This window comes from Periplaneta americana, chromosome 16 (assembly GCF_040183065.1).
Source record: "Periplaneta americana isolate PAMFEO1 chromosome 16, P.americana_PAMFEO1_priV1, whole genome shotgun sequence".
In the NCBI taxonomy this organism is placed as follows: domain Eukaryota; kingdom Metazoa; phylum Arthropoda; class Insecta; order Blattodea; family Blattidae; genus Periplaneta; species Periplaneta americana.
Window position 1 is genome coordinate 101,349,068 of NC_091132.1, and position 25,061 is coordinate 101,374,128.

The following is a 25,061-nucleotide window of genomic DNA, read 5'->3' on the forward strand; positions in this document are numbered from 1 at the left end:
TTAGATGGGAATGGCATATCACAATTAGGAGATTACTGGTTGTATTATGGGGAAGGAAACAATAATCACCAATTAGGAACAGGATTCTTTGTTCATAAAAGAATAAAATCAGCAGTAAAAAGGTCGAATTTATCAGTGACAGGTTATCATATTTAGTACTTAAGGGTAGATGGTGCGACATCATAATTAAATGCTAACGCCCCTACAGAAGAGAAAGACGACCATATAAAGGATAGCTTCTATGAGGAATTGGAACATACTTTTGATCAGTTACCTAGATATCACATGAAAATTTTATTGGGGGATTTCAACGCTAAAGTAGAACGGGAGGATATTTTAGACCAACTATTGGAAAAGAGAGCATACACGTAATTAGTAGTGACAATGGAGTTAGATTAGTCAACTTCGCTACATCGAAAAATTTAATTGTCAAAAGTATAACATTCCCCCATAAGGATATACATAAATATACTTGGACTTCTCCAGATGGATTGACACACAACCAAATAGATCACATCTTGATAGATAAACGGAGACATACTAGTATAGTAGACTTTCGAACTTTCAAGGGTGCAGACTGTAATTCTGACCATTATTTGGTAATTGGAGAATTAAGAGAAAGACTATCAGTAGCCAAGCGAATAGAGCAACAAGTTAATATTACTATATTCAATATTTAAACATTAAAGGACGAGGAAATGAAGCAAAATTATCAGGTCGAAATTTCGAATAGATTTGCCACTTTAGAAAATTCCGACGAAGTTGAGAAAGAATTAGATGTAAACAGCGTGTGGGAAAATATCAGAGATAGTATCAAAATCGCAGCTGCAGAGCATAGGTTATTATGAAACTAAGAAAAAGATGGTTTGATGAAGATTGTTGCATTGCAGTAGAAAGAAGGAAACAGGCAAAATTGAAATTCTTACAGGATCCAGTTTAGGAGAAGAGAGATAATTATTTCAATGAAAGGCGGGAAGCAAGTCGTACACTTAGGAATAAAAAGAGAGGTTACTTGAAGGAAAAACTGAATGAGGTAGAAACAAATAGTAAGAATAAAAACATTCGAGATTTATATAAGGGTATAAAGGAATTTAAGAACGGATATCAGCCAAGGGTAAACGTGAACAAGGATGAGAATGGTGACTTGCTTGCAGACTCTCCATCAGTCCTAAACAGATGGAAAAACTATTTTGCGCAACTACTAAGTGTACATAGGCCAAATAGAAATGATCGGGACGAAATTGAAATACAAACTGCTGAGCCATTTATACCCGAACGCACGCTTTCAGAAGTCGAAATTGCGATAGAAAATCTGAAAAAGTACAAGTCTCCAGGTATCGATCAAATTCCAGCAGAATTAATACAAGAGGGTGGAAGTGCATTATATAGCGAAATTTATAAACTTGTACTTGCTATTTGGGAAAAGGAAATTGTACCAGAACTATGGAAAGAGTCCATAATTGTACCTATTTTTAAGAAGGGGAACAAAACCAACTGTGGTAACTTTCGAGGAATATCACTTTTGTCGACGTCGTACAAAATTTTGTCCGATATTCTCTTGAGAAGATTAGCTCCGTACGTAGATGAAATTATTGGGGATCATCAGTGCGGTTTTAGGCGTAATAGATCGACTATTGATCAGATTTTTTGTATTCGACAGATAATGGAGAAAAAATGGGAGTATAAGGGTACAGTATATCAGTTATTCATAGTTTCAAAAAGGCATATGACTCGATTAAGAGGGAGGTATTATATGATATTCTTGTTGAATTTGGTATTCCCAACAAACTAGTTCAATTAATTAAAATGTGTCTCAGTGAAACATACAGCAGAGTCCGTATAGGTCAGTTTCTATCTGATGCTTTTCCAATTCACTGCGGGCTAAAGCAGGGAGATGCACTATCACCTTTACTTTTTAACTTCGCTTTAGAATATGCCATTAGGAAAGTTCAGGATAACAGGCAGGGCTTGGAATTGAACGGGTTACATCAGCTTCTTGTCTATGCGCATGACGTGAATATGTTAGGAGAAAATCCACAAACGATTAGGGAAAACACGGGAATTTTACTTGAAGCAAGTAAAGCGATCGGTTTGGAAGTAAATCCCGAAAAGACAAAGTATATGATTATGTATCGTGACCAGAATATTGTACGAAATGGAAATATAAAAATTGGAGATTTATCCTTCGAAGGGGTGGAAAAATTCAAATATCTTGGAGCAACAGTAACAAAGATAAATGACACTCGGGAGGAAATTAAACACAGAATAAATATGGGAAATGCCTGTTATTATTCGGTTGAGAAGCTTTTATCATCCAATCTGCTGTCAAAAAATCTGAAAGTTAGAATTTATAAAACAGTTATATTACCGGTTGTTCTGTATGGTTGTGAAACTTCGACTCTCAGTCTGAGAGAGGAACATAGGTTAAGGGTGTTTGAGAATAAGGTGCTTAGGAAAATATTTGGGGCTAAGCGGGATGAAGTTACAGGAGAATGGAGAAAGTTACACAACGCAGAACTGCACGCATTGTATTCTTCACCTGACATAATTAGGAACATTAAATCCAGACGTTTGAGATGGGTAGGGCATGTAGCACGTATGGGCGAATCACGAAATGCATATAGAGTGTTAGTAGGGAGACCGGAGGGAAAAAGACCTTTGGGGAGGCCGAGACGTAGATGGGAGAATAATATTAAAATGGATTTGAGGAAGGTGGGATATGATGATAGAGACTGGATTAATATTGCTCAGGATAGGGACCGATGGCGGGCTTATGTGAGGGCGGCAATTCACCTTCGGGTTCCTTAAAAGCCATTTGTAAGTAAGTAAGTAAGTACTAGTGGACTTACTCGTGTTAAACATATTTAACACGAGTAAGGCCACTAGTTCATCAATTAATTATATTCAAGTGTTAAAATTTGTGTACGCAAGATTCAAAATGGATTAGAAAATACTTTTGAAAGCTACTCTATATGCAGTGTCCGGGAGAATGATCTCCCCGTTTTGAATTGGTCGCCATACAGGTTTCTTGATAATTGCGCTTGAGTGGCATAATATATCTTCGAGCAGCACAAGCCATCCCATTTCAGTTACCATCATGGCGTGGACAGGTGAACATCGTGCATTTTGTTGTTGAAGCATATTTAAAAGAATGGCGATTCTGTAATTGCAAACAGCGACAGTTTCGTACCCATTTTAGAGTAGGTCGTCACGAAAGAATACCTGATGAGAAAACCTTACTGAGAAATGTCAGACAAAAGGTTCAACTTTCAAAAAGAAGTCGTCGGGTTGATGTGGCAACTTTCGGACTCTCGAGAATATCGTAGCAGTGAGGCATCTCCACGACGTTTAGACATTAAGCATACTCTCGTACTGGACATATCTGATCGGAGTGTCAGACGGATCTTATAGCTAGACCTCAAGTTCCATCTCTACATAGTTATCGTGGTTCAGGAACTTCGGCAACGTGACTGGCTCAACCGTCAAGATGCTTGCAGACCATATTGGAAAATGTTCCAGTCGATGAATAAGCTCATTTTCATTTGTCGGGCTGCATCAACAAACAAAACATTCTATATTGGTCCCCAGAAAACCCTCGAGAAATGCATAAGCGACCTCTCCACAGCGAGCGTGTTACTGTTTGGTGTGCTGTTGCACAATTTGGAATAATAAAGCCATGCTTTTTTTTTAGGAATAAGGACGCACAGTGACTATTTGAGGGGTGTATAGCTCGTGAGGACAAGCACTTGGACGATATTATCCTTAAAACAAAGTTTTGTCAAAATGGCAAACATTCTTCTGTAAGATGACAAAATAAAATTTTGAATAGGATCTGTGTTGCTCTTGTTATTTATGTTTCTAATCGGGGAGAACTTTCTGTCGGACTCTGCAGTATTGAGTAACATCAGAACAAAAATAACTTGGGAAAAGGCACAGGACGTTATTAATCGAACTGTCATATAAAATGAAACCTTTACCAAGTGCAATATGAACTTATCTTGTACAGGACTTAGGATTTTAGAAGTGTATTCTGAAATGATTTAGGACAAACACAACAAGTCGAAAGACCAAGACGAAGATGGGTCTTTTTGGAGACAGAAGCATGAAAAATTTCAGACAAGTTTACTTGAAATACTTCGCACACAGAAATACCAATGACATATCGGTATTAAATATCAAGAATGGAAGCAATGCTCATCCGAATGTAAATACGTAATACGAATACCTGGCTATGTAGAGTGGCAGAATGGAATGAAACTCAGGGACGTGACACACTAGATCTCTTAATTTTAGACTATATACACCGACCCTATGACATTTCTTTTTAATTCTGTTGGGGAGACATAACGAGAACAGCTTTTTATAACGTTATAACAAGTGTACTAGAAGCAGATGATATGAGGGGAGATAACTAATTTAATCCGTAAGGAATTACTACAGTTCCGTAACATTAAGCGTATGAGTAATTAAGGAATGACTTCAATAGTTTACAAATTGTGAAAAATGCTGGTATTAACATAGGTCCAGAGTTCTAATCTGTGAGCGATGCGCCTTAGCTGTAGTTATTTTTGACGCCATAATCATTGCCCTCGTGCACCATGGAGAGCGAACTACATAGTACCGTATTATGAAGATTAATTGGAATAGCGGTAAGGGGAACGGGAATACCCCGCGAAAAAGTAGCACCGCCTATGTCCATCAGAAATTTCCACTTGGACCTATCGGAATTCAGACTCGGTTACTAGTGTCGATAACGGATACTCTAGCCGTGTGGCTAACGGTGAATTGTCAGAAAGTAATGTATTCTTGTATATGTTATGATTTAAAGTATAAGTAGGCTATAAATGCAATATGCACTTCACTGTTATTGTAACTTATTTTATAATAACCACAATATTGGAAACAAGTGTACATACTTATCACTCCAAGATCCTTTCCATTCCACGTCATTTCCCCACGGGTTGCGCAGTCTGATAAGTGGCATCATCCCCTCTCTTCTCGGTGTCTTCACATGAAAGTACTTCACTTTCGTGATACTGTACGCATGACGTATTACCAGACCATCTTCTGTTTGCTCCTCAAGTTCTTTTGCATCTAACTGTAATTATATAAATATATTTGGTAAATCTACGGTCCATATAGGTTTGTCTTACACTAGAACTGAAAAAATTCATTTAAAGGCATCTCGAATATGCACATTACCACGAAACTAGACTATTCAATATTTTTCAACAAAATCGAACTCACGAGAAGTCTCCATTTATAATGCTCACTGGAAGTATGCAATGATCTCATACTAGTAGCACAGTCTAGTATATACAGTCACGAAGCTTCAGTTGTGAGGGTAATAGGAACAATAAACTGTGCCGGTACTATTTCACATTGTCTGTGATGAGGCGATAGTAGCGATCCTAGTGGTTAGCAACTATCTATGGATGCATATTTCCTACATATTGAGCTTCTTGACTGTGTATACTAGACTGTGATAGTAGTATACACTGCTCCGTCAATTTAGTAGAATGCGTTTGAGTATAAAGAAAGCAGAAAATAGTGCAACGAGGTCTGTTGTTGTGACGAGAATCCAAGATCCCCGTAAAGCATCATGTCACAAATACTTTCAAGTCTGAGTAGCATTTCTAAAAAAGTAAATATTATTCAACGCCTTGAAAACGGAATTCATTTATTGATTTATTTCTTTATTTGTTCCTTCATTCATTCACTCCTTCATTCCTTCTTTCCTTCCTTCATAATTTTACTTACTCCTTCCTTCCTTTGTTTACTTACTTACTTATTTAGTTTATTAATATTAATATTAATATTAATATACACACAGTATATAACATATATGTAGGGTGTGTTTAAATTCCCATTATAGACTTTGAGGGCTTGTAGTGGGGACCAAGACGATTAAGTTTTGTATAGGACCTCATGTCCGGAAACGTACCGTTTCCCCGCTACAAACAAAACACCACCACATTACATGTTGAACTCTCCCACTTCTGCTGCTTACTGTACGTTGTTTTGCTTCTGGGTCCACTTACAAGAAGGGCTCGATGTGACCGCGCCAGCAAGTCTTCCTCTGATTCCACAGGCGTTCCTAAGTCAATCTCTTCATGTGGCCCCACAGGAAGTAGACTAGTTGAGTGAAGTCGGGCGAAAGTGCAGGCCAAGCAATCGGGCCACCACGACCTATCCACTGTTACTGAAATCGTTGATCTAGATGACCAAGGACCGCAAGAGCAAAATGAGTTGCTATCGTGCTGAAACCACATGCTTTGACGCACTTGCAGTGGCACATCTTCCAAGAGCCTAAGGAAAATCAAGTACCCGTGACCCGTGAGATAAGGTGGAAGAAAGTATGACCCAATAACACATCCATCCAGAAACCCTGCTCACATGTTGATACCGTATCGTTGCTGAAAGCCATGGAGGCGCGTAGCAAGCGGGTTTTCATCAGTCCAAATATGGCTGTTGCGGGAATTGAAAACACCTTCCCTTGTGAACAGTGAAGAGGATCCGCCGTGGAAAGTCGGGCTTATCAACCAGCGGTGCAAGAACCATCCACAGAAGTGGGTTCGTGACGCAAAATCCTCTGGACGCATTGCCTGTACTGTCTGAGAGTGGTACGGGGTAGCTGCTGCTCATGCATAACACGCCAGACAGTTTTGTGATCCACAGTGAGTCTACGCGCTGTTTCGGGTACTCGTCGTCGCGTCCTCTTCCACTCCATGGAGTACAGCCTCTTCCAACTCTGGGATGCGGCGCCACCGTAGAGCACCACAGTCGGACCTGTTGGCAGTGAATGTACCCGTCTCCGAGGCCCGCTAGTAAAGTAAGAAAGTATGCGAAGGTGTCTGAAAACGATCCTCATACAGCTGACGAGCAGCCCTCCCATTGTACCGAGCTTCGCCGTACAATAACATCATATTGGCATATTTCCTAAACGTGTAATTAACTATGTTTAACAACATACTGCCAATGAATTACAGCTCGACTTCAAGTGAAGGATGATAAACAAATAACCACAAGCACTACAGCAGATACGAATGTCAACTCATCGGCGTATCTCCCAGCAGTTCACAAAATCATCTGAATGGTATGTTAACAAACCTGTAGCGAACATGGGACATCAGGTGATCATTGAATGACGTACGTAATACTGTAGTCATTGGCGCCGAAAATGTGGGATATTTGAATGTGGTTGTGGTGATGTTTTGTTTGTAGCAGGGAAACAGTACTTTTCCGGACATGAGTTCCTACGCAAAACGTAATCGTCTTGGTCCCCACTACAAGGCCTCAAAGTCTGTAATGGGAATTTAGACACTCCCTGTATATATTATAGGAAATATAATTAATTTGTATTAACGTTGTATCAGATTCGCATTTTATAATGAATTAACAACTCTAAATACCCATTCACGTATGATCGATTTTTTTTACTGTCAATACTATTCCTTCACTTTCTTGTACTACCTCAGTGGTACCGGTATTCAATCTTTTTTACTAGTGTATCCCCAAAATGTATTTGAACCCCTACTCTGCACTGCAATTATATAAGAATTAACAAAATCCTACGATTGATGTTGAACTAAAATAGATTATTATTATTATTATTATTATTATTATTATTATTATTACTTACATACTTACTTATTGGCTTTTAAGGAACCCGCAGGTACATTGCCGCCCTCACATAAGCCCGCCATTGGTCCCTATCCTGAGCAAGATTAATCCAGTCTCTATCATCATATCCACCTCCTTCAAATCCATTTTAATATTATCTTCCCATCTACGTCTCGGCCTCCCCAAACGTCTTTTTCCCCCCGGCCTCCCAACTAATACTCTATATGCACTTCTGGATTCGTCCATACGTGCTACATGCACTGCCCATCTCAAACGTCTAGATTTAATGTTCCTAATTATGTCAGGTGAAGAATACAATGCGTGCAGTTCTGTGTTGTGTAACTTTCTCCATTCTCCTGTAACTTCATCCCTCTTAGCCCCAAATATTTTCCTAAGCACTTTATTCTAAAACACCCTTAACCTATATTCCTCTCTCAAAGTGAGAGTCCAAGTTTCACAACCATAAAGAATAACCGGTAATATAACTGTTTTATAAATTCTAACTTTCAGATTTTTTGACAACAGACTGGATGATAAAAGCAATTATTATTATTATTATTATTATTATTATTATTATTATTATTATTATTATTATTATTATCAGCGCTTTTTTCAGCCGAAACGGTCCGGAACGCGTCCCGGTAAACTTTTTGCCATTACAAATTCCAACGAGATTATTTTTTAAGCGAAATTGAAAATTAAAATTGCCGCCACTGCCGAGTCCAAGAGTTTACATTTTCTCATTATTATCATTGGTGCAAAAGTAACTCATGCAATCTAGTGCTGCCATCTTCCGTTATTGATCCTGAAACTATAGCTCGAAATCGTAAAATTTCCGTTATGCTTAAAATCGATGAGCTCCGTTTGGAACTTATTGTAATATAAGGCGTGTAGGCCTAATATTTTTAAACCTACATTTTTGTTGTATAATGTGATCGAGTGATAGAGTTCCGGTAAACTTTTTTCCAGAAAAACAAGGCACTGATTATTATTATTATTATTACTACTACTACTACTACTACTACTACTACTACTACTACTACTATTATACAGTAGTTATTAGAAATAATAATAATAATAACAATAATAATAATAATAATAATAATAATAATAATAATAATAATGACTTACGTAAAATAATATTCAAGCAAGGAAAAACAAGAATTGAGATTGCAAAAGAAACTATAATATAATGCAACAACTATTATCAAAACATAATTTGTCTACGTACAGTAAAGCACCCAGGGTCGTAGGTTTAAAACTGTTTACCAATCTTCCTGAAAATATTAAACAAATCAGAGAGAAAAGATTATTTAGGAAATTGGTGAAAGAATAGTTAGTTACACTGTCCTTATGATAATAATGATGTTGGAAATGTTTTAGGATAATGTATAGTTAATATTGATTTTTTACTTGATTTTTTATTCAAATTTTATATTGTTAGAATTTTAAAACTGTGACTTGTCTTACAACATTTGGTTTTTAAGACATCTGCCTGTCTGTCTGCCTGTCTGTCTACACGTATCATTCATTCATTCATTCATTCTGTGTTCTGCCCAAGGGCAGATCTTTCACTATGTCAGCATTTTTAAATACATAACCAGTGGGATGCTTACCCCTCGAGACAACCCCGCGTACTCCTAGGGGTACGCGTACCATAAGATGGAATACCACTGCTCTACTAAAAGATGATGCTTGCCGATTGCAGGGGACTTGCTCCGCGTGTTTTAGGCCATCTAAGTAGGTGAAAATTGACTTTCTACTAAATCGACAGAGTAATGTATTATGAAACGAGTTTATAATGTTATAGTTTATTACATGAGTAAGTGTTATGAAACTGATGTAGTGAGTTTCATAACTTTACGAATGCAATAAATGTATTATATTATGAACGTGTTTCATACCCAATTTTTTGTGCGACAGCATTATAAAATAATTAATAATAGTACATTATGCAACGAGCCTATAATGGTAGTAATTAAGACGCGAGTATGTTTATGAAACGAGCGCAAGCGACTTTTTATGCTCGACCACAGTGGCGTGTGGTGATAAATAATCCTGGCAGTGCACAAATATTTATTATGACTATTATTATTATTATTATTATTATTATTATTATTATTATTATTATTATTATTATTATTATTATTATTTGTATTAAGTACTACATAACTATTAACATATGTTACGTAGGTATACAGTAGATTTACATAATTTTGTTAATCAAGAAATTGCAGTTAATCAGTTTCCTATGTAGGTCCAGTAATAGCAAAGTAAAGGGTTCAATTTCTATTGCAGCACACCGTAAATAATATTGTTTTCGCTATATTGAGTTTTATAACACAGTTCACACGTTCACAAGCATTCGATACATGTGTCGTCTCATCAGCCTTAACTGCTAAAAAGTCAGCAGCTTTCTTTATTTTTTTTAAATCTCGTCATGCATACATCAAAATGGCTTGAAGGACTTCGTTCTGTATAGTGTTTGATGTGCTCTTAAACACTGTTCCTCTTTCCAAATGTTCCTTAAGAGTGCGTCTAATTCAGAATTGAAATTGATGAGTCCAAGAAAAATACTAGCGTTTAAAGATGAGTTTTCGTCTTCGTGATCTCTTAAAGCCAACTCAAAAGCTCCACAAAAACGCACGCACATAATATCTGTTCTTGGTAATTTTATCGTTGTGAAGTTCAACAATCCAACTGAATTCAATTGTGTATGTATGTTTGTTTGACCCAACACACCTAATTTAACATTATTGTTGATGTGTACAGGCGATGAATCGTGTTATTTAATTCTTTCATTCATGTGCTTCAAATCAATCATATCTGCAGAACGATAATCAAAAATATTTAGTTACTACGCACAGTCCTAAATTGAAACAGAAAAATAAATAAAATTCATAAAACGTACTTATTTTTGTTAATAAATGTTCGCCGTCGAACAATAGGCAAGGAAAACAAAATACAGCGTCTTTTATATTGCAGCCGCATATTGCATTTTTCGTAAGTCCGAATGTTGAATTTTCTTGTCACTTCTCTATTACTGTTCTTCGTCACTTATAATTTTAATTCATGTGTAGATCTACCCATCTTCTTTATTTTGATCTTTTCGTGAAAAGTCTTATAGAAAATTACACATTTAAAAGATTTTGCACAGTATTCATTGCAACATTTATGATGGAACGGGCTTGAGAACACATCTGAAAGTGCTCCTAACCCCTCCTACGCACACTGTACTGCCTCCCTGCCATGCTCCAAAGCCTGCCAGTGAAACAGTACTACTGCGCATGCTCGAATGGAACAGTGTGCTGCAAGTGTCGAGCGGTAAACGTAAGTCCCAGACGTCAACAAGAACAATACACATGCAGTGTTATTTTTACACAGTATTATATTAAAGAATTATGTCGCTCACATAGTCTACTGCAGCTCATTGATATACATTTAAAAACATGTGTTATTTGAAGAGGTGGTGCACTGCTTCTGTACTCCTTAAGAGAAATCGTCACTGCTCGACCATATTTCTAACTTGAAATTATTCATAAGTATTCATGTTATTCTTATCTGACTGGGGAGCGGAACTGACCTTGTGCAATATCTCGTAAATTGTGAGATGTGCGCAGACGCGAAAGTATTGATTTTTTCCGAGAAGCCAATGTCATTGACCTTGATATAATATAGAGAGTGAAATAAACATTAATCTTGATATAACCTTGAAATTGATTTAGACGGTGAAAAACGAGATGACAAATTGAATTTATTTGAATATTATTTACAATTAACGCTAATTATTATAGTAACAGAACATAACCTTCTGCGACAGTATTGGATTTCCAGCCTCTGTGACGTTTCGCTAGTTGTCTTTTGATTGCATATCCGAGAATAATCGTTACTTGCGCTTTCATATTGCTACAATGGTGTTTTCTGATTGATGAAACACCTGAACTTTAATGAATAGGTGTACTTTAATAAGGTTCATTAAAGGGCTGCTACCAGGTGTATAATTACTACATTTCGGCATGGTCGAGCATAAAAAATAATATGGGACTTGTAATGATGGGAAGTTTGATATCATGAACTATGAAGAAAGAGTTTGCTATGACAACGATATTACATAGACTTGCCATGTTTCCCGTATTTTAAGGGTTATCCCGTATTTAACCACATTTTCGCCTGTCTCCCGTGTCAGTATTTGATAATTTATTTATTTCTGTATCCATTTATTTAAATCGTAAGTATGAATAGTGTTATAGTACTACGAAAGTTATTATAATGACACATTTCATGTGTAATCTACGATGACAAATTCTCATTAATTGTTAACTTGTTTTGTTAAGGAAAATTTCAATTGTAAAGGTTTCTGAATTAATACAAAACTAATGGTAAGTATTAATAATGGTGAGATTTATTTTAAATTACTTTTGCGTACAGTTATACTGTGTATAACATACTCCTGAAGGTAAAACATGTCGATGTCTTGAAATAACGATTTTGGCAATTATTTCCAAAATCTCCCGTATTTTCAGTTTGAAAATCTGGCAACCCTAATATTACAGCATTGGAAAATCGTTTCAAAATGTTAACTATATGATACAAGTTATGCCTTCTTAATAGAAGTCTTGACGTTTTAGTTAGCATAATAATATTTTTACGGCAGTAATGCGATAATGTCGCATATTATGCACGATTTTCACTAACGATAAAGAGTGTTTATGAACAAAAAAAAAAAAAGCAATATTAATAAACAACAAGATACACCCAGACAAAATAGGTACAGTACATGGGACTCAATAATGTTTAGCATGCAAACTACAAAATATTACGTAATTTGTCAGTGTGATACCAAAATGTTACAGCTGAGAAGAGAAGATCGCTCATACGCCTTAAGTAGTATCTTGTAGACATCACGCTGTCCCGCGTGGAGATCAAACATTTCGGATACACCTCCTGTTAGATCTACCATCGCCTCACTAGTAGTCCCTCCTTCCAGTGCTTCATACGATCCGTGAAGTCTGAGATAAACATAAAAACAAATCGAATATTGTTTCTGTTTTCAGAAGGGGATAAATTTTATAAGTGGTATTGGAGAATTAAATAATTAGTATCTAATAATTAATTATTAGTATTTTATCATATTTAGCTTAATCGTAGACTGAAATTTGTGATTTTCTAAAGAATTTTACAACTCATTCAAGGTAGAAGCCGTCTTGTTTATTCGGCGCACAGATCGCTGCTAAAGTCATATTCTAGAATTTGTTTACAGTTCGCACTGAATGTAAAATAAAGTAGTGTATGCATTTGGTTTCAATTCTAAATAAGCCATATAATTTAATTTGATAAGATAGCTTTACATATAACATGCATCAAATAAATAAAATTACGATGCTAATATTCAAGGATCCAGTCGCGGTGGGTTCCTCCAAGTTGGTGACAGGGGGGGGGGGTGCAATGGTGGTTCTCGTGCTCTTCTTTTCGCCCATTTTTCGACTTACTATTACCCAGTCCTTTTCATTCTATCGTTATTTTCATCACTATATTTCTCTCCGCCGCCTACTATTCCATGCGGAACGCCCACCACATCATCACAACCATTTTCACCTCTCCATTCCCGCTGATAGTTTTTTGACACGTCCGCCACCATGCCGGAATTCGTTAAGGATGCCTGATGAGGCTTCATTCTTCTTCTCATCCTAGTTCTTATATCTATTCTTAGGTTAAGGTTTTTAGGCTTATAACTCCCGTCTCACCAGCAGGGATCTTTCCTATCTCCGTGGTCCTGTCCCACGGTTTCGAGCGCGACTTCCGAATTGTGTGGCCGGACAGGGAGCCCAGCAACGAAGCAATAGTGGACTTCCATACTGCACTATATGCAAGTCTAGGTGAGAAGCCCGGACTAGTAGCCATGTACATTCACGTACATCCCCAATGGGGGCTCGGGACGATTTAGACGCCCCGGGTGGAGTTAGTTAGTGGGGTTTAAAAAACGCGCCAGCGACTATGGCTATTTGCGCCCTTATCTAAAATCCTTCACAGAACAGAGACACAATACAATAATCAGAATGTTTAAAACAACTGAAAAGAGTTGTCACGGTTAACACGAGGTTCACAAATGCAGTTTCAACAAGGTGATGCATAAAAATCATAAAAGTGAGCAGTTCTCAGACCCTACCTAGAATTTAAAAAGAAACAATAAAATAATAAAACAAATCTTACCAGAAATAAATTATCTGGCGTACTTCTAAAATACAGGGATGTAAAAGCTCCGAATGTCAAATTTGTTATACCGTACTAAATAACAAATGTAACCTCCGGATGTAAAGGGTCCGGAAGATAGGTAAAACAGGTCAATTAAAAAATAAATCACCCTGTCAAGTTCAGTACTCGATAAAAACCTCAGAACTGCATTTGTACAATTAAAATCGTTTCCAAGAGCGTCACGTAGAGTCGGCCGAATTCCATATTGCTGACGGACACGGTCGTATTTTCTACAATGCAATAGAAAATGTTCCACCGTAAGAGGAACATGGCATAGATCACATCCGGCTGAGGCTCTCCACGTAGGAGATGGCTATGTGTCAGATGACAGTGGCCAATCCTCACCCGGGTGCGTAAAATTTCTTCGTGTCGTGACGCTCTTGTGGACGAATCCCAAACTCGAACAGTATTCTTTATTCTTCGTAATTTGTTTCCCTATTTTTCAGATCATTCTCCTTCCCATTGCCACCTTTGGCTGCAGCATCTGCGGCCTCATTCCCCGGAATTCCAACATGGCCTGGAATCCACACTACTCCAATTTCGGAGTCAGAGCTTAGGAGTGTATGGAATAGCTGCTGTATTCTTAAAACGAGGGGATCATCTGAACTGAGAGACTGCAGAGACTGAATGGCACCTAAAGAGTCGGAGCAGATTAGATATCTTCCCCGAGGTTGTCTAATTAAAGAAAAATAAAGCTCTGTAAAGGCATAAGGTAATTCTGGGGAAGATGCCAGTTGGGGGAAGACGCAACTTTGTTTGCAGTTCTTTTATGTGTCAGCAATTGACAGCGCGGATCCTCTAGTTTGGAGAGTGTAGACTGGGTGGACACGTAGCGTGTGCATTTGTCTTACTTTATCGTCTTTCATCGCCGTTATTTTCGATCTTGTGAGCATACAGTCTGGTGTATACACACTTTATAATATTTCATTGCTTACATTTAAGGTTCCTAAACTGATGTTTTATTTTAAATGGAATATCTGCTACATACGTGAGTTGTGCATTTTGTTACGCACACAAGACATGCAGTTACGGCAACAACTTTGCGGCAGTAGGCAAGTAAGTGTGAGTGGCGTCTTCCCCCTGTAACTGCATATTCTCTCATACTTTACAAAAGGTATGATTAAAAATGTAATTGACATTTCATTTTTATGCAGACGATGATTTGAGACTGCAAAATAAAAACAGATCGGACATCTTAGTCAAACTAAGATTTAATTCGAGGTGCTGAAGATTTAAAGTATGGACAATAATCGTCATGGGCTGCAGCGAGGATGTGTGGCATTCCATACAGAACTGTAAATGACGAATGGAATCTTCAAACCTTACTAAATGTTCACCAGATCCTTCCATTAGCGGAGCATGTGGCAGTAGACCTACATCAGTAATTGCTTCCATCAGGACGGATAACGGGATTTCAACTCTGGAAACAATCGCCCTATTCCTCAAGTAAGTAAATCTAAACTCTTTGGGCGTGAAAGCAAACAGCGGAGATCTCAACTACACCACAGAGAAGAGAAATTATGCGGGAAAAGGCCAGAAAAAAAGAAACCTTCCCAACCAAGAAAGAAAAAGAGATTTGTAAGTTCATCTTCTTCTTCTTCTTCTTCTTCTTCTTCTTGTGACGAAATTAGTCACGATGACAGTGGTAATAGTTTTGATGAGGAAGATGATTTTTGTTGTTTGTTCTGGACACTTTTACGCTAAGAAAGATTCCAAGTTTGACTGGATTCAGTGCATCGCATGCAAGAAATGGTTGCACGAAGATTGCAGTGGTGATAATTTGCAGTGTCTGACATGTGGTGCAGGCTCGCACTAACATTCAGAATTGTGTCCTAATTAATCAGTTTTTCAACATAACCATGAAACATATTTATAATTAATTTCATAGCTGTTTCTCTGTAGTTGTAATAAAAATAAACGTAAATATTCCAATGTTTATTTTATGTATACCATTTATTGTGTTGTTGCATCTTACCCCATACCAAGTAGCATCTTCCCCGTATATATGGGGGAAGAGCCACCCTGACACGAGTTCTTTTAACATGAAAAATTGTAAACAATATACACACTTGGAAAGGAACCAATCATTATACAGAGCCAATTATAATTAAAAAATACGATAAAATTGTTTGTATTGCCTTATCACTTCAGGTTTGAGTTGTATAGCCAAGAAATACCTTAGTTGTGGCGTCTTCCCCCGAATTACCTTATAATTCTGCAGTAAAAACATGGTATATTCGCTCAGTTTTTATATAAATATCTGCCCATTTGCAACGAAGGAGCAACCAGCACAATCATTTACCCGGGATCCGTCAGTAAAAGCTAAAGAATAATTTGGAAAACATGATAAAATTTAACTAAAACGAAGTCTATAAACAAAAGCTGGTGTAAAATTCTTAAAACTTCGGCTCAGACGTACATCAAACATGAGACGTCGCATAATCCACGGTGGAGTGGTGGTGTACTCCAGTGTGCGAACTGATGGTAGATGGATGTCGAGCTCAGAAAGCAGTCCACGAAAGCGCACGCCTGCTGGACGAAATCTCCGTGGATTTTCACTGTATCGGCAGTAAAGAGACGAATGATGGTAAGAGTCGAAAGAATTGTGCTCAGGCTGCGAGCGAAGCATAACCGCAAATGAGCACAACAGGACATTACGCTCCCGATACAGTGATGGTTCCCCCGCAGGCTCTCTATCCGACTCGTTCGGAAGCACGTGTAGCGAGTCGTATCCCTTGATGATAGATAGTGTCTAAGAACGCAGCTTAGATTTATTTGCTGAGCCATAAATAAAACAGCCATAATCCAGCTTTGGACGGATAAGGGCACGATAAAAACGTAAAAGCATTATGCGGTCTGCACCCCAGCGAACCCCTGACAAAAGGCGTAAAATGTTTAACGATTTTTCATAACGCCTTCTCAAATCACGTATATGCGCTTCTTCCCACGTTAATTTATAATAAAAGATAAGGCCCAAAAATCTCGCGAAAGGGTTACGCGATGTAATCAACCACAAGTCCCCTGATGCTGTCCGGTCTCGGAGTATTCGGCTTAAGATGGCCGGGCGAGCTTTTCACGAGTCGGGTTGTGGAAGGTGGATATACAGGGTGGAGAGCCACGGGCTGTTATTCCCTTGGTACAGGCAAAAAATTGCATATCGCCTCTGGAGTACGACTTGCCGTTTTTGAAGGGTAACTTGCGTAAAAGTGGGTTGCTTGGAATCGGGCTGTATTGGGGGGGGGGGGTCCCCATGGCCGGCACAGACCCGGTCACTAACTTGGAGGAACCCACCTCGACCGGCGCACTGAAGAAACACAACTTACTGATACATTATGCAACTCACAGTAACGAATATGGCAGATACGAAGGTGAAGAGCGTGCAGCATTAATTCAACAATTGAAGGATAATGAGCTACAAGCTGTTCAAGATCACAATGCTAGTGAATCGGCTGTGCGACTCAGTTATAAAATTTCACTTTTAATAGTAAGACATTTGAGACCTTTCCAAGATTGAGTATTTTTCGAAGAATTTTTAATTACAACTGAAGAACTTTTCTCACAACAGGTTTAGGAGTTTGAATCTTTCAGGTTGTCTCCTTTTACCGTGATGCGTCCCATCCGAGGTCTAGCCGAGGACGTTCAGGTACAACTAGTAATTATTTGTCGGTCTTTCATTTGTTATTATTCAGTAGTAGATGGAAATACTTATGTTAGCGACACTCCCCAACTGGTGATTTCTGTAAGAGGCGTTATTGAAAACCTTCAGATTAAGGAGAGATCTTATACTAAAGGATACTACCAGTAGCGGCTGATGGTCAAAACAATGAGTGCGCTACAATCTCTATATCGGCCTACTGTATAGGCCTACACTTATATGAATTTATCTTAATTTGAGTCTCGCCTAGTGACGAAATATGAAGCCCATACGACGTTCCTTCCTACTGCAGAACTTGTCAATTACCCTGGTGTTAAACGTTAAACCCCTCCGTCTTGGACATCATACTCTTTTCTACTGACAGTATTGCAAGAGCAGTGAGGTGATCCTGGAACAATGTTCCTTAAAAACGTTTTTATGCGTTTCAAGCAAGAAAAAACATCTTCCGGGCTCAGCAGTGGTCATTGGTGTTGTAACTAAAATATTTAACAACTTCGTTACTTCACAGAATGGAGGCTATGTATTGTAACAATTGAACAGTTCCATCTATATTTCGGAATTCAGGTCTTCCGTATAGAACTCCCAAGTTGTGTCTTTAACACACTTTTATTCAGTACAGTATAGCTGTTGACAGCAACTTCAAGTTCGCGTTTAGGAAAATTATGCGAAAAATTGTCAAAAAATTTGCTGTTTAACAATTTTGTTGCGTCTGGTTAGCTTAAAGGCTGGAAACGATAAGTAGTTTCCTGAATTATACGGTCACATATTTCCTTGGCTTCAATTTTCTGGGATTCCATTTTCCGTCGCTTGCTGATTGATTCAGGAGGAACCTAAAAAAACTGGTAGATGGCAGCAGCAGTCGGACACTTGAATTACCAAATACAATGTACATAGTTCCAAGTTCTTCCACAAACAAGCATTCTTTCGTTACGCTTTACTTTTGCAATCTCCAAGCTGTGGTGTGCTGAAGCTGACTACAGCACTTCCCCGCGTAAAAATAGCCAATCAGAGCAGTGATTTCAGCTTCGCACATGCGCATTAATTGTCTACATCCTCATGTAGAGTTTTGAATAGCACAACGAATCCCCTGAGGGACCAAAGAGCGAAGAGCGAAGACTAAACACACTGTAACGCGTCATGAACATAATCGCGGGAAATTGTCAAATGACAGATCAATTGTTATGGTATTTCAAATACATTATTTGAGCAAAAATTATCATTGTGCTGTAGCACATAAGGACGGGCCGGCCCTGGATACTACTACTGGTTCCGATATTTTCATGTTGAGGCTGTAGAAATTATTTTGGACTTCCTTGGAATAAACTTGTATCCTTGGCAACCAATGGTGCTCCTTCCATGGTTGGAAGCAAAACGGGTGTAATAAGGAGTCTAAGGGACGAAATGAAAAGCGTTAATTTATCCCTTGAAGGTATTTCTGTTCACTGCATTATACACCAACAGAATTCACGTGCGAAACAAATAAAAAATGGTGTTATGAAAGTAGCCTAGTTGGAAAAACCACCAACAAATTAGATCGAAAGATCTCACTCATTGTCAATTTAAGTCTTTCTTCACGAATGCAATAGTGAGTATGGCGATCTGTCATAGTATAGTAAGGTGCGGTGACTAAGTCGTGGCAAATTATTGGGTAGGTTCTTTGAACTGACGGAGGAAACACCATCGTTCACGGAGAACAAAGAAAAGCCTGTATCATAAGTAAAAAAAGAAAAACTGGATTTCTGAATTTGCTTTCTTCATGGAATCATCTGAATGCTTTAAATTGTTTTCTACAAGGTAACAACAAGATTATTACACAGTTATATGACAGAGTGAAGGCGTTTAATATGAAACCACCTCTAATTATGGAACCTTAGCTTAACTAAAAGGATAAGTTACAGAATATTTTTTAAAATTAACAACGATATAGGCCTACTAGTTTCTTAAGACTTCGGATTTCGAAGAATATATTCACACATCATGCGATCTGCGCCAGGAATTTGATTCGAGATTTAAAGACTAGGAAAATTTTCAATTTCATTTTCCATTATTATTTGTAATTGGAACTTATTGATTTATTTTACGATAATGAACTGAAGGTCAAATATATCAAAACAAAAGACGTTTGTCTGACTTTCATACGAACTTTCCATGTGTTAGATTTCCCCAATTGTACAGACATGCATGTTCGGATCCACATATCTTTCCAAACAGTAATTTTTTCCTATGATGAAGATAAACAAGCCATGTCATGAAAGCCAATTATCTGATCACAACTTAAAATGTGCTCTCAGATTATGCACTATATAAAGAATAGATCCAAACGTTGATAAATTGCTGAGGGAAAAGTGAATTAAACAAATCCTGCAAAATCAGTGCTAATGCCAGTGTTGAGTGAACTGAATGGAGTTAATTTCTGCATTACTATTCCTAGGGGTTTTTATGTGTTTTGTTCAAAATTTTCCCTAAGAGAAGCAGTTTACACATTTACAGTAATTGTCATGCATGTTGAATCTTTCGTACACTACTTTTAACATTTGAATATAAATAATTGATTAAATTAAACATAATTAACATATTATTTAACACGAGTAAGATCGCCATTTAATCAATTACTTAATTGTCATGCATTACCCGAATAATTAACATGAAATGTGTAGCCTACCTAATATATTTCTGAAAGTAATTTATTATAGATTTATTAACTTCTAACTTTGTTGAAAATAGGCTACAATTTTTTCAAATTGCTTAAGATAGTTTATTTAGTTATTTATATTTAGCCCGTATCTTTTTGCATCAGAAAACAATAATAAATCTATGCAGTAAATTCATATTGTGGTCCCGCCGCTGAACGTCTTACCTGCCCTGTTACGACTTTCCCTTGCCAAGATGGCGAGCGGGCAAGGCTTGATGACGACAGAGTGCTCTGAGTTGAGGACCACTGGCTTAGGCTATAGATTTGTTCATTCTGTGCCAGCCTTGTCATTGACTTACGGGTCTTCTCCACGAAACTTAATTTTCAAGCCCACATGTCACAACAGAAGTACCGTTTGACTTGTGCTATTTTTCTACAAAATGGTAATCTATCCCTACATAGCAGGAATTATCAATAAATTCAATTTTGTTAAAATGTTACTTATGGAGTTTCTCAAAAACAGATTCAAATGGGAATAGTAGTATTTCACAACTGACACGTGCATGAGTCTCACATATCTCACATAAGAGGCTAGCGATCTGACATACTTACTTTGCGTAGGCTTTTTCTAGAAGAGCACTCCAAAATTCATTGCGTTCTGCAGAATGAAGAAATACTAATTTTTCCTTGTATGTAGGAAGTCGGTCATCAATAACAACATCAACCCAACGTCCATATTGCCAAAACCTGTTAAAATAAATGTTCGAAAATGGTTGTTTTCCAATGTAAAGGAAGTCGTCACTCTTATAAAATATTTTCCGGTAAGCCTATTAGGCCTACAACTGTGTGCTAAAAATAAGACCTCTGTAGATTTTTGGATCTGTTTATAATTATCACAGTTACAGTCTTTAGTTCGGAAGTAATAATCCATAAATATATTCTCAACCATTCCACATAACTTCCATCAACAGAATTTCAGAGTATGGTAAAATGAATTAATTCAAATACCTCTTACAAAAAGAGGAACTTACCTGAAATGAAAAATACCGGCATACGAATCATTAAATCCTTGATCTCGGGGAACAACAAAATTCAAGATATCTTCATGGAGTGTCAGGTTGGCCAATGCTGCTAATAACCAGCAGTCACCTACAAAAAATAAATATACCAGATTTAAGTGTGATAGATGTGTAGCTGTTTCGGGCCCTATTGTGCCATGTGTGTTATACATATTATTAGCTCAAGTAGAATTCAGTTGGCCATGTAATTGCATTCTCTGAATAGACATAGTGAAACATTCGTTTCGAGAACATAACTTTGAAAGTTGATATTTTTACATATTTACTGTAATCATCTTTTCTCTGTGTATTATGTTTTTGTTTTCAATTTTTATATTAGTTTCTTAATGGTATATAGCATTCCTAAAGTTGTTGGTGTCTGTGACACTTATTTTATTGTAATTTTATTATTTTTTGTACTGTATGTATTGCAATAGTTCATTGTCCATAACATTGAATATGTTCTTACTTTCAGAGCTTCTTAAGTTGCCTTCGATGGTTGAGTACTCAGTCAGTAGACAATAAACTCGTGAAATCGGTTCTCAGTGTTCTAACTAAGGGTGATGTCTGTTATAAATTAAGGAACGGAAATGAACCCCATTCTCGACTGAGAGTTACTCTAAAGAAAAATAGATCTCTTAATACCTCAAGAATCCAGCTCACTAAGTGATCATCCTATCTAACATCCGACAAAATTTCGTTACCGAATAACCTGTTCTGTTGAAAGTGTCATTAAATAAGGAAATCAGAGTCATCTGAGCTTACAATTGAATCCTCTAGAATCATCACTCACAATATTCAAAATCTTGTTTTATGGCAATTAAGCAAACACTCACATCTCACTAATTACCATTAGGGAATAATTATTTTAAATATTCCATCTATTATAATTATACTTAATATTAATGACTGTTTTTAAGTAAAGTCGTTTCTTTTTTATAAGTTCATGAATTATTAAGGCATAAATATTTGTTCTAATATTGTGAGTTACGATTCTAGAGAACTGAATTACGCGAACACATTGTTGCATGGCTATAACAACGAACATCCGACAAGTCACTGCAGTACACGGTCTCCTAACATGGTGAATAGCCGATTTTGTTGTACAGATCTTGCTTTCATAATATGTAGAAAAGATTGTGTTACGAACCACCTTTTACCCTGCAGTTGTCGCGAACAATTCAGTGTTATAGAAAGTAGCGCTGCGTCTAACAGACTCCATTTTGAATAATTTCGAGGGAAAAATTGTTCCGGAGCCGGGTATCGAACCCGGGACCTTTGGTTTAACGTACCAACGCTCTACCACTGAGCTACTCGGGAACTCTAACCGACACCGATCCAATTTTTCCCTCTATATCCACAGACCTCAAAGTGGGCTGACAACCGTCAAGCAACCAACTTCGAGTGCACACTAACTCCGTGTGACTTAAATTGTGGTTTTTCTGTTAACGAACAGTGACGTGTATTATGCAAATCAAGATTTCAGGTATAACTCCCTGTAAAGTTGATTTGAATAATTTCGAGGGAAAAATTGTTCCGGAGCCGGGTATCGAACCCGGGACCTTTGGTTTAACGTACGTTCGATACCCGACTCCGGAACAATTTTTCCCTCGAAATTATTCAAATCAACTTTACAGGGAGTTATACCTGAAATCTTGATTTGCATAATACACGTCACTGTTCGTTAACAGAAAAACCACAATTTAAGTCACACGGAGTTAGTGTGCACTCGAAGTTGGTTGCTTGACGGTTGTCAGCCCACTTTGAGGTCTGTGGATATAGAGGGAAAAATTGGATCGGTGTCGGTTAGAGTTCCCGAGTAGCTCAGTGGTAGAGCGTTGGTACGTTAAACCAAAGGTCCCGGGTTCGATACCCGGCTCCGGAACAATTTTTCCCTCGAAATTATTCAAATCAACTTTACAGGGAGTTATACCTGAAATCTTGATTTGCAGACTCCATTTTGCTTCTGAGGGATTTCAATTTCTCATATGAGGGGGTCAGAACCAAAGGGGTATAAGTGGAGTTTGTGTGTTTTAAGCAAATGTGACTGGAAATATTTAAGCTTTTGTAAATTCCGTGAAGTTTACTTCTAAGTTTTAATATTGTGTGATGTCTTTGAAATATATTTGTCCATTTGACACTGAAATTTTTTGTGATTTAGCTTACCCTGAATGCACTTAAATCGGTTTTTTTTTTTTTTAGAAATGTCACTTGTACCCCATTGGGAAATGAATGCGCACTCAATGTAGGAAAACATACAATATCTCCAGTGCCAGTTTTCTTGTCGGAAACACTGTGTTTCGAGATGTTAGTAGAAAAATTAATTTTTAGACATTTTGGAAGGTAGAACGTTCTTTGTTTAATTTATGAAATAGATATAAAAAGCATTTTATCAATTAAAACAAACATGTACTATTTTTTATTAAAATATCAGTAATGAATCACATCCAACTAACAGAGTTACAAAATATGCCACTATTTAAATTATACGCTACTCGAAATAACAATATGTACAATATGAACAAATCTGTTTGGGATGTTCGAGAAAAATATATTGTCTAGAAGATCTGCAAATGTATTTTGTGAGTCTGTTTTTGGAACGGCCCTGTTTGTAGCACCTTTTTCTCTTGGTGTTTGGCCCAGCTCCTATTCTCATGTTTTATTCATCTGTGTTTGTGTACAGATTAGAAATGTCTCGTTTTAGGGCCACTGGTGGAGAAGAGCACTGTGAGCGAATATTCAAATAGTCATCACAAAGATTACGAGCCAAGTTTTTAGAAAGAAGCTGTGCTATCTCACATCAATTCTGTTGTTGCTCATGTCGTACCATAAAGCACCTTCCCCAACCATAACGTTTCTTGAATTCACTACTCTCTCCTATCTTGCGTCTTGCGGTGTTCAGACTATGTCATTTCCACAGACACCGACAATCCAACCACCAATGCATGTTTTACGTACATACTAAAGGAGACTGGTTTCTAGTTCTAGATATTTCGCCTTATTTTCGGCAAAAAATTTCGCGACCTTCGTTAGAATCCACCTTCACTCATTTTCTTGCCTTCCTTCTGCTCGATTTCTATTTTCTGCGCAAAATGCAGCACGTGCAACTTATATTTCGAGGTGGAACTCGCTCTTACTTGACCCATGTTTTATTGACCAGTGACCAGTCAACTTAAATAATTAATAAAAATTAATAAAATAATTATAGAAAAAGAAATGCGTTCGGGCGCGGTTTCGATCCCCGCTTGGGCTGATTACCTGGTTGGGTTTTTTCCGAGGTTTTCTCCAACCGCAATGTGAATCTATGGCGAATCCTCGACCTCATCTCGTCAAATATCGTCTCGCTATCACCAATCTCATCGACGATAAATAACCTAGTACAGTACTTGATACAGCGTCGTAAAATAACCAACTAAAGTAAAGTAAAAGTACTACAGTATAGTAGACAGTATTTTAACACAAAGATTGCAAGAATTCACTCTGCGCCCACAATTTTTTTTGTCACTTACACACCTTATCTGGAAGGACTGGTAACAAAAGTGAAAAGCGAAAAGAGAAGGAGACGGAGAAATAAGGCACTGACATGGACCACCCCTGATTGAAACACAATACAAAGCCTCATTAAAAGTTATAGTTTACCCTTCAAACTACCATTTTGTTGCATGCCCTTTTCTTTATCGTAGAATAAGTCAGATTCCAGGAAGTTGCCTCCTCTCCGACAGTCATTGCAGGGCAGTCATTGAAACAAGAAGTTGTGGCACGAGTACGGTGAAAAATATTTAAATATCATTTTCTTTAATTTAATGTCATTTTTTCGTTATTTTAAGGGCATTTTATTGAT

The 25,061-nt window shown here is 37.5% G+C and overlaps 1 protein-coding gene across 3 annotated transcripts in view; it reads right to left on the reverse strand.

Annotated features, from left to right (window-relative positions):
* The window catches only part of LOC138690980 (calpain-B-like), a 173,285-nt gene that overhangs the window by 82,847 nt on the left and 65,377 nt on the right, over positions 1–25,061 (reverse strand). For all 3 annotated transcript variants that reach the window (XM_069812598.1, XM_069812596.1, XM_069812597.1), the window contains exons 4-7: positions 21,194–21,311; positions 20,775–20,909; positions 12,464–12,632; positions 4,917–5,098 (exon numbers count right to left, since the gene is read on the reverse strand). In XM_069812598.1, coding sequence (XP_069668699.1) covers positions 4,917–5,098; positions 12,464–12,632; positions 20,775–20,909; positions 21,194–21,311 — 604 coding nt within the window. The remainder of the gene's footprint in view (positions 1–4,916; positions 5,099–12,463; positions 12,633–20,774; positions 20,910–21,193; positions 21,312–25,061) is intronic.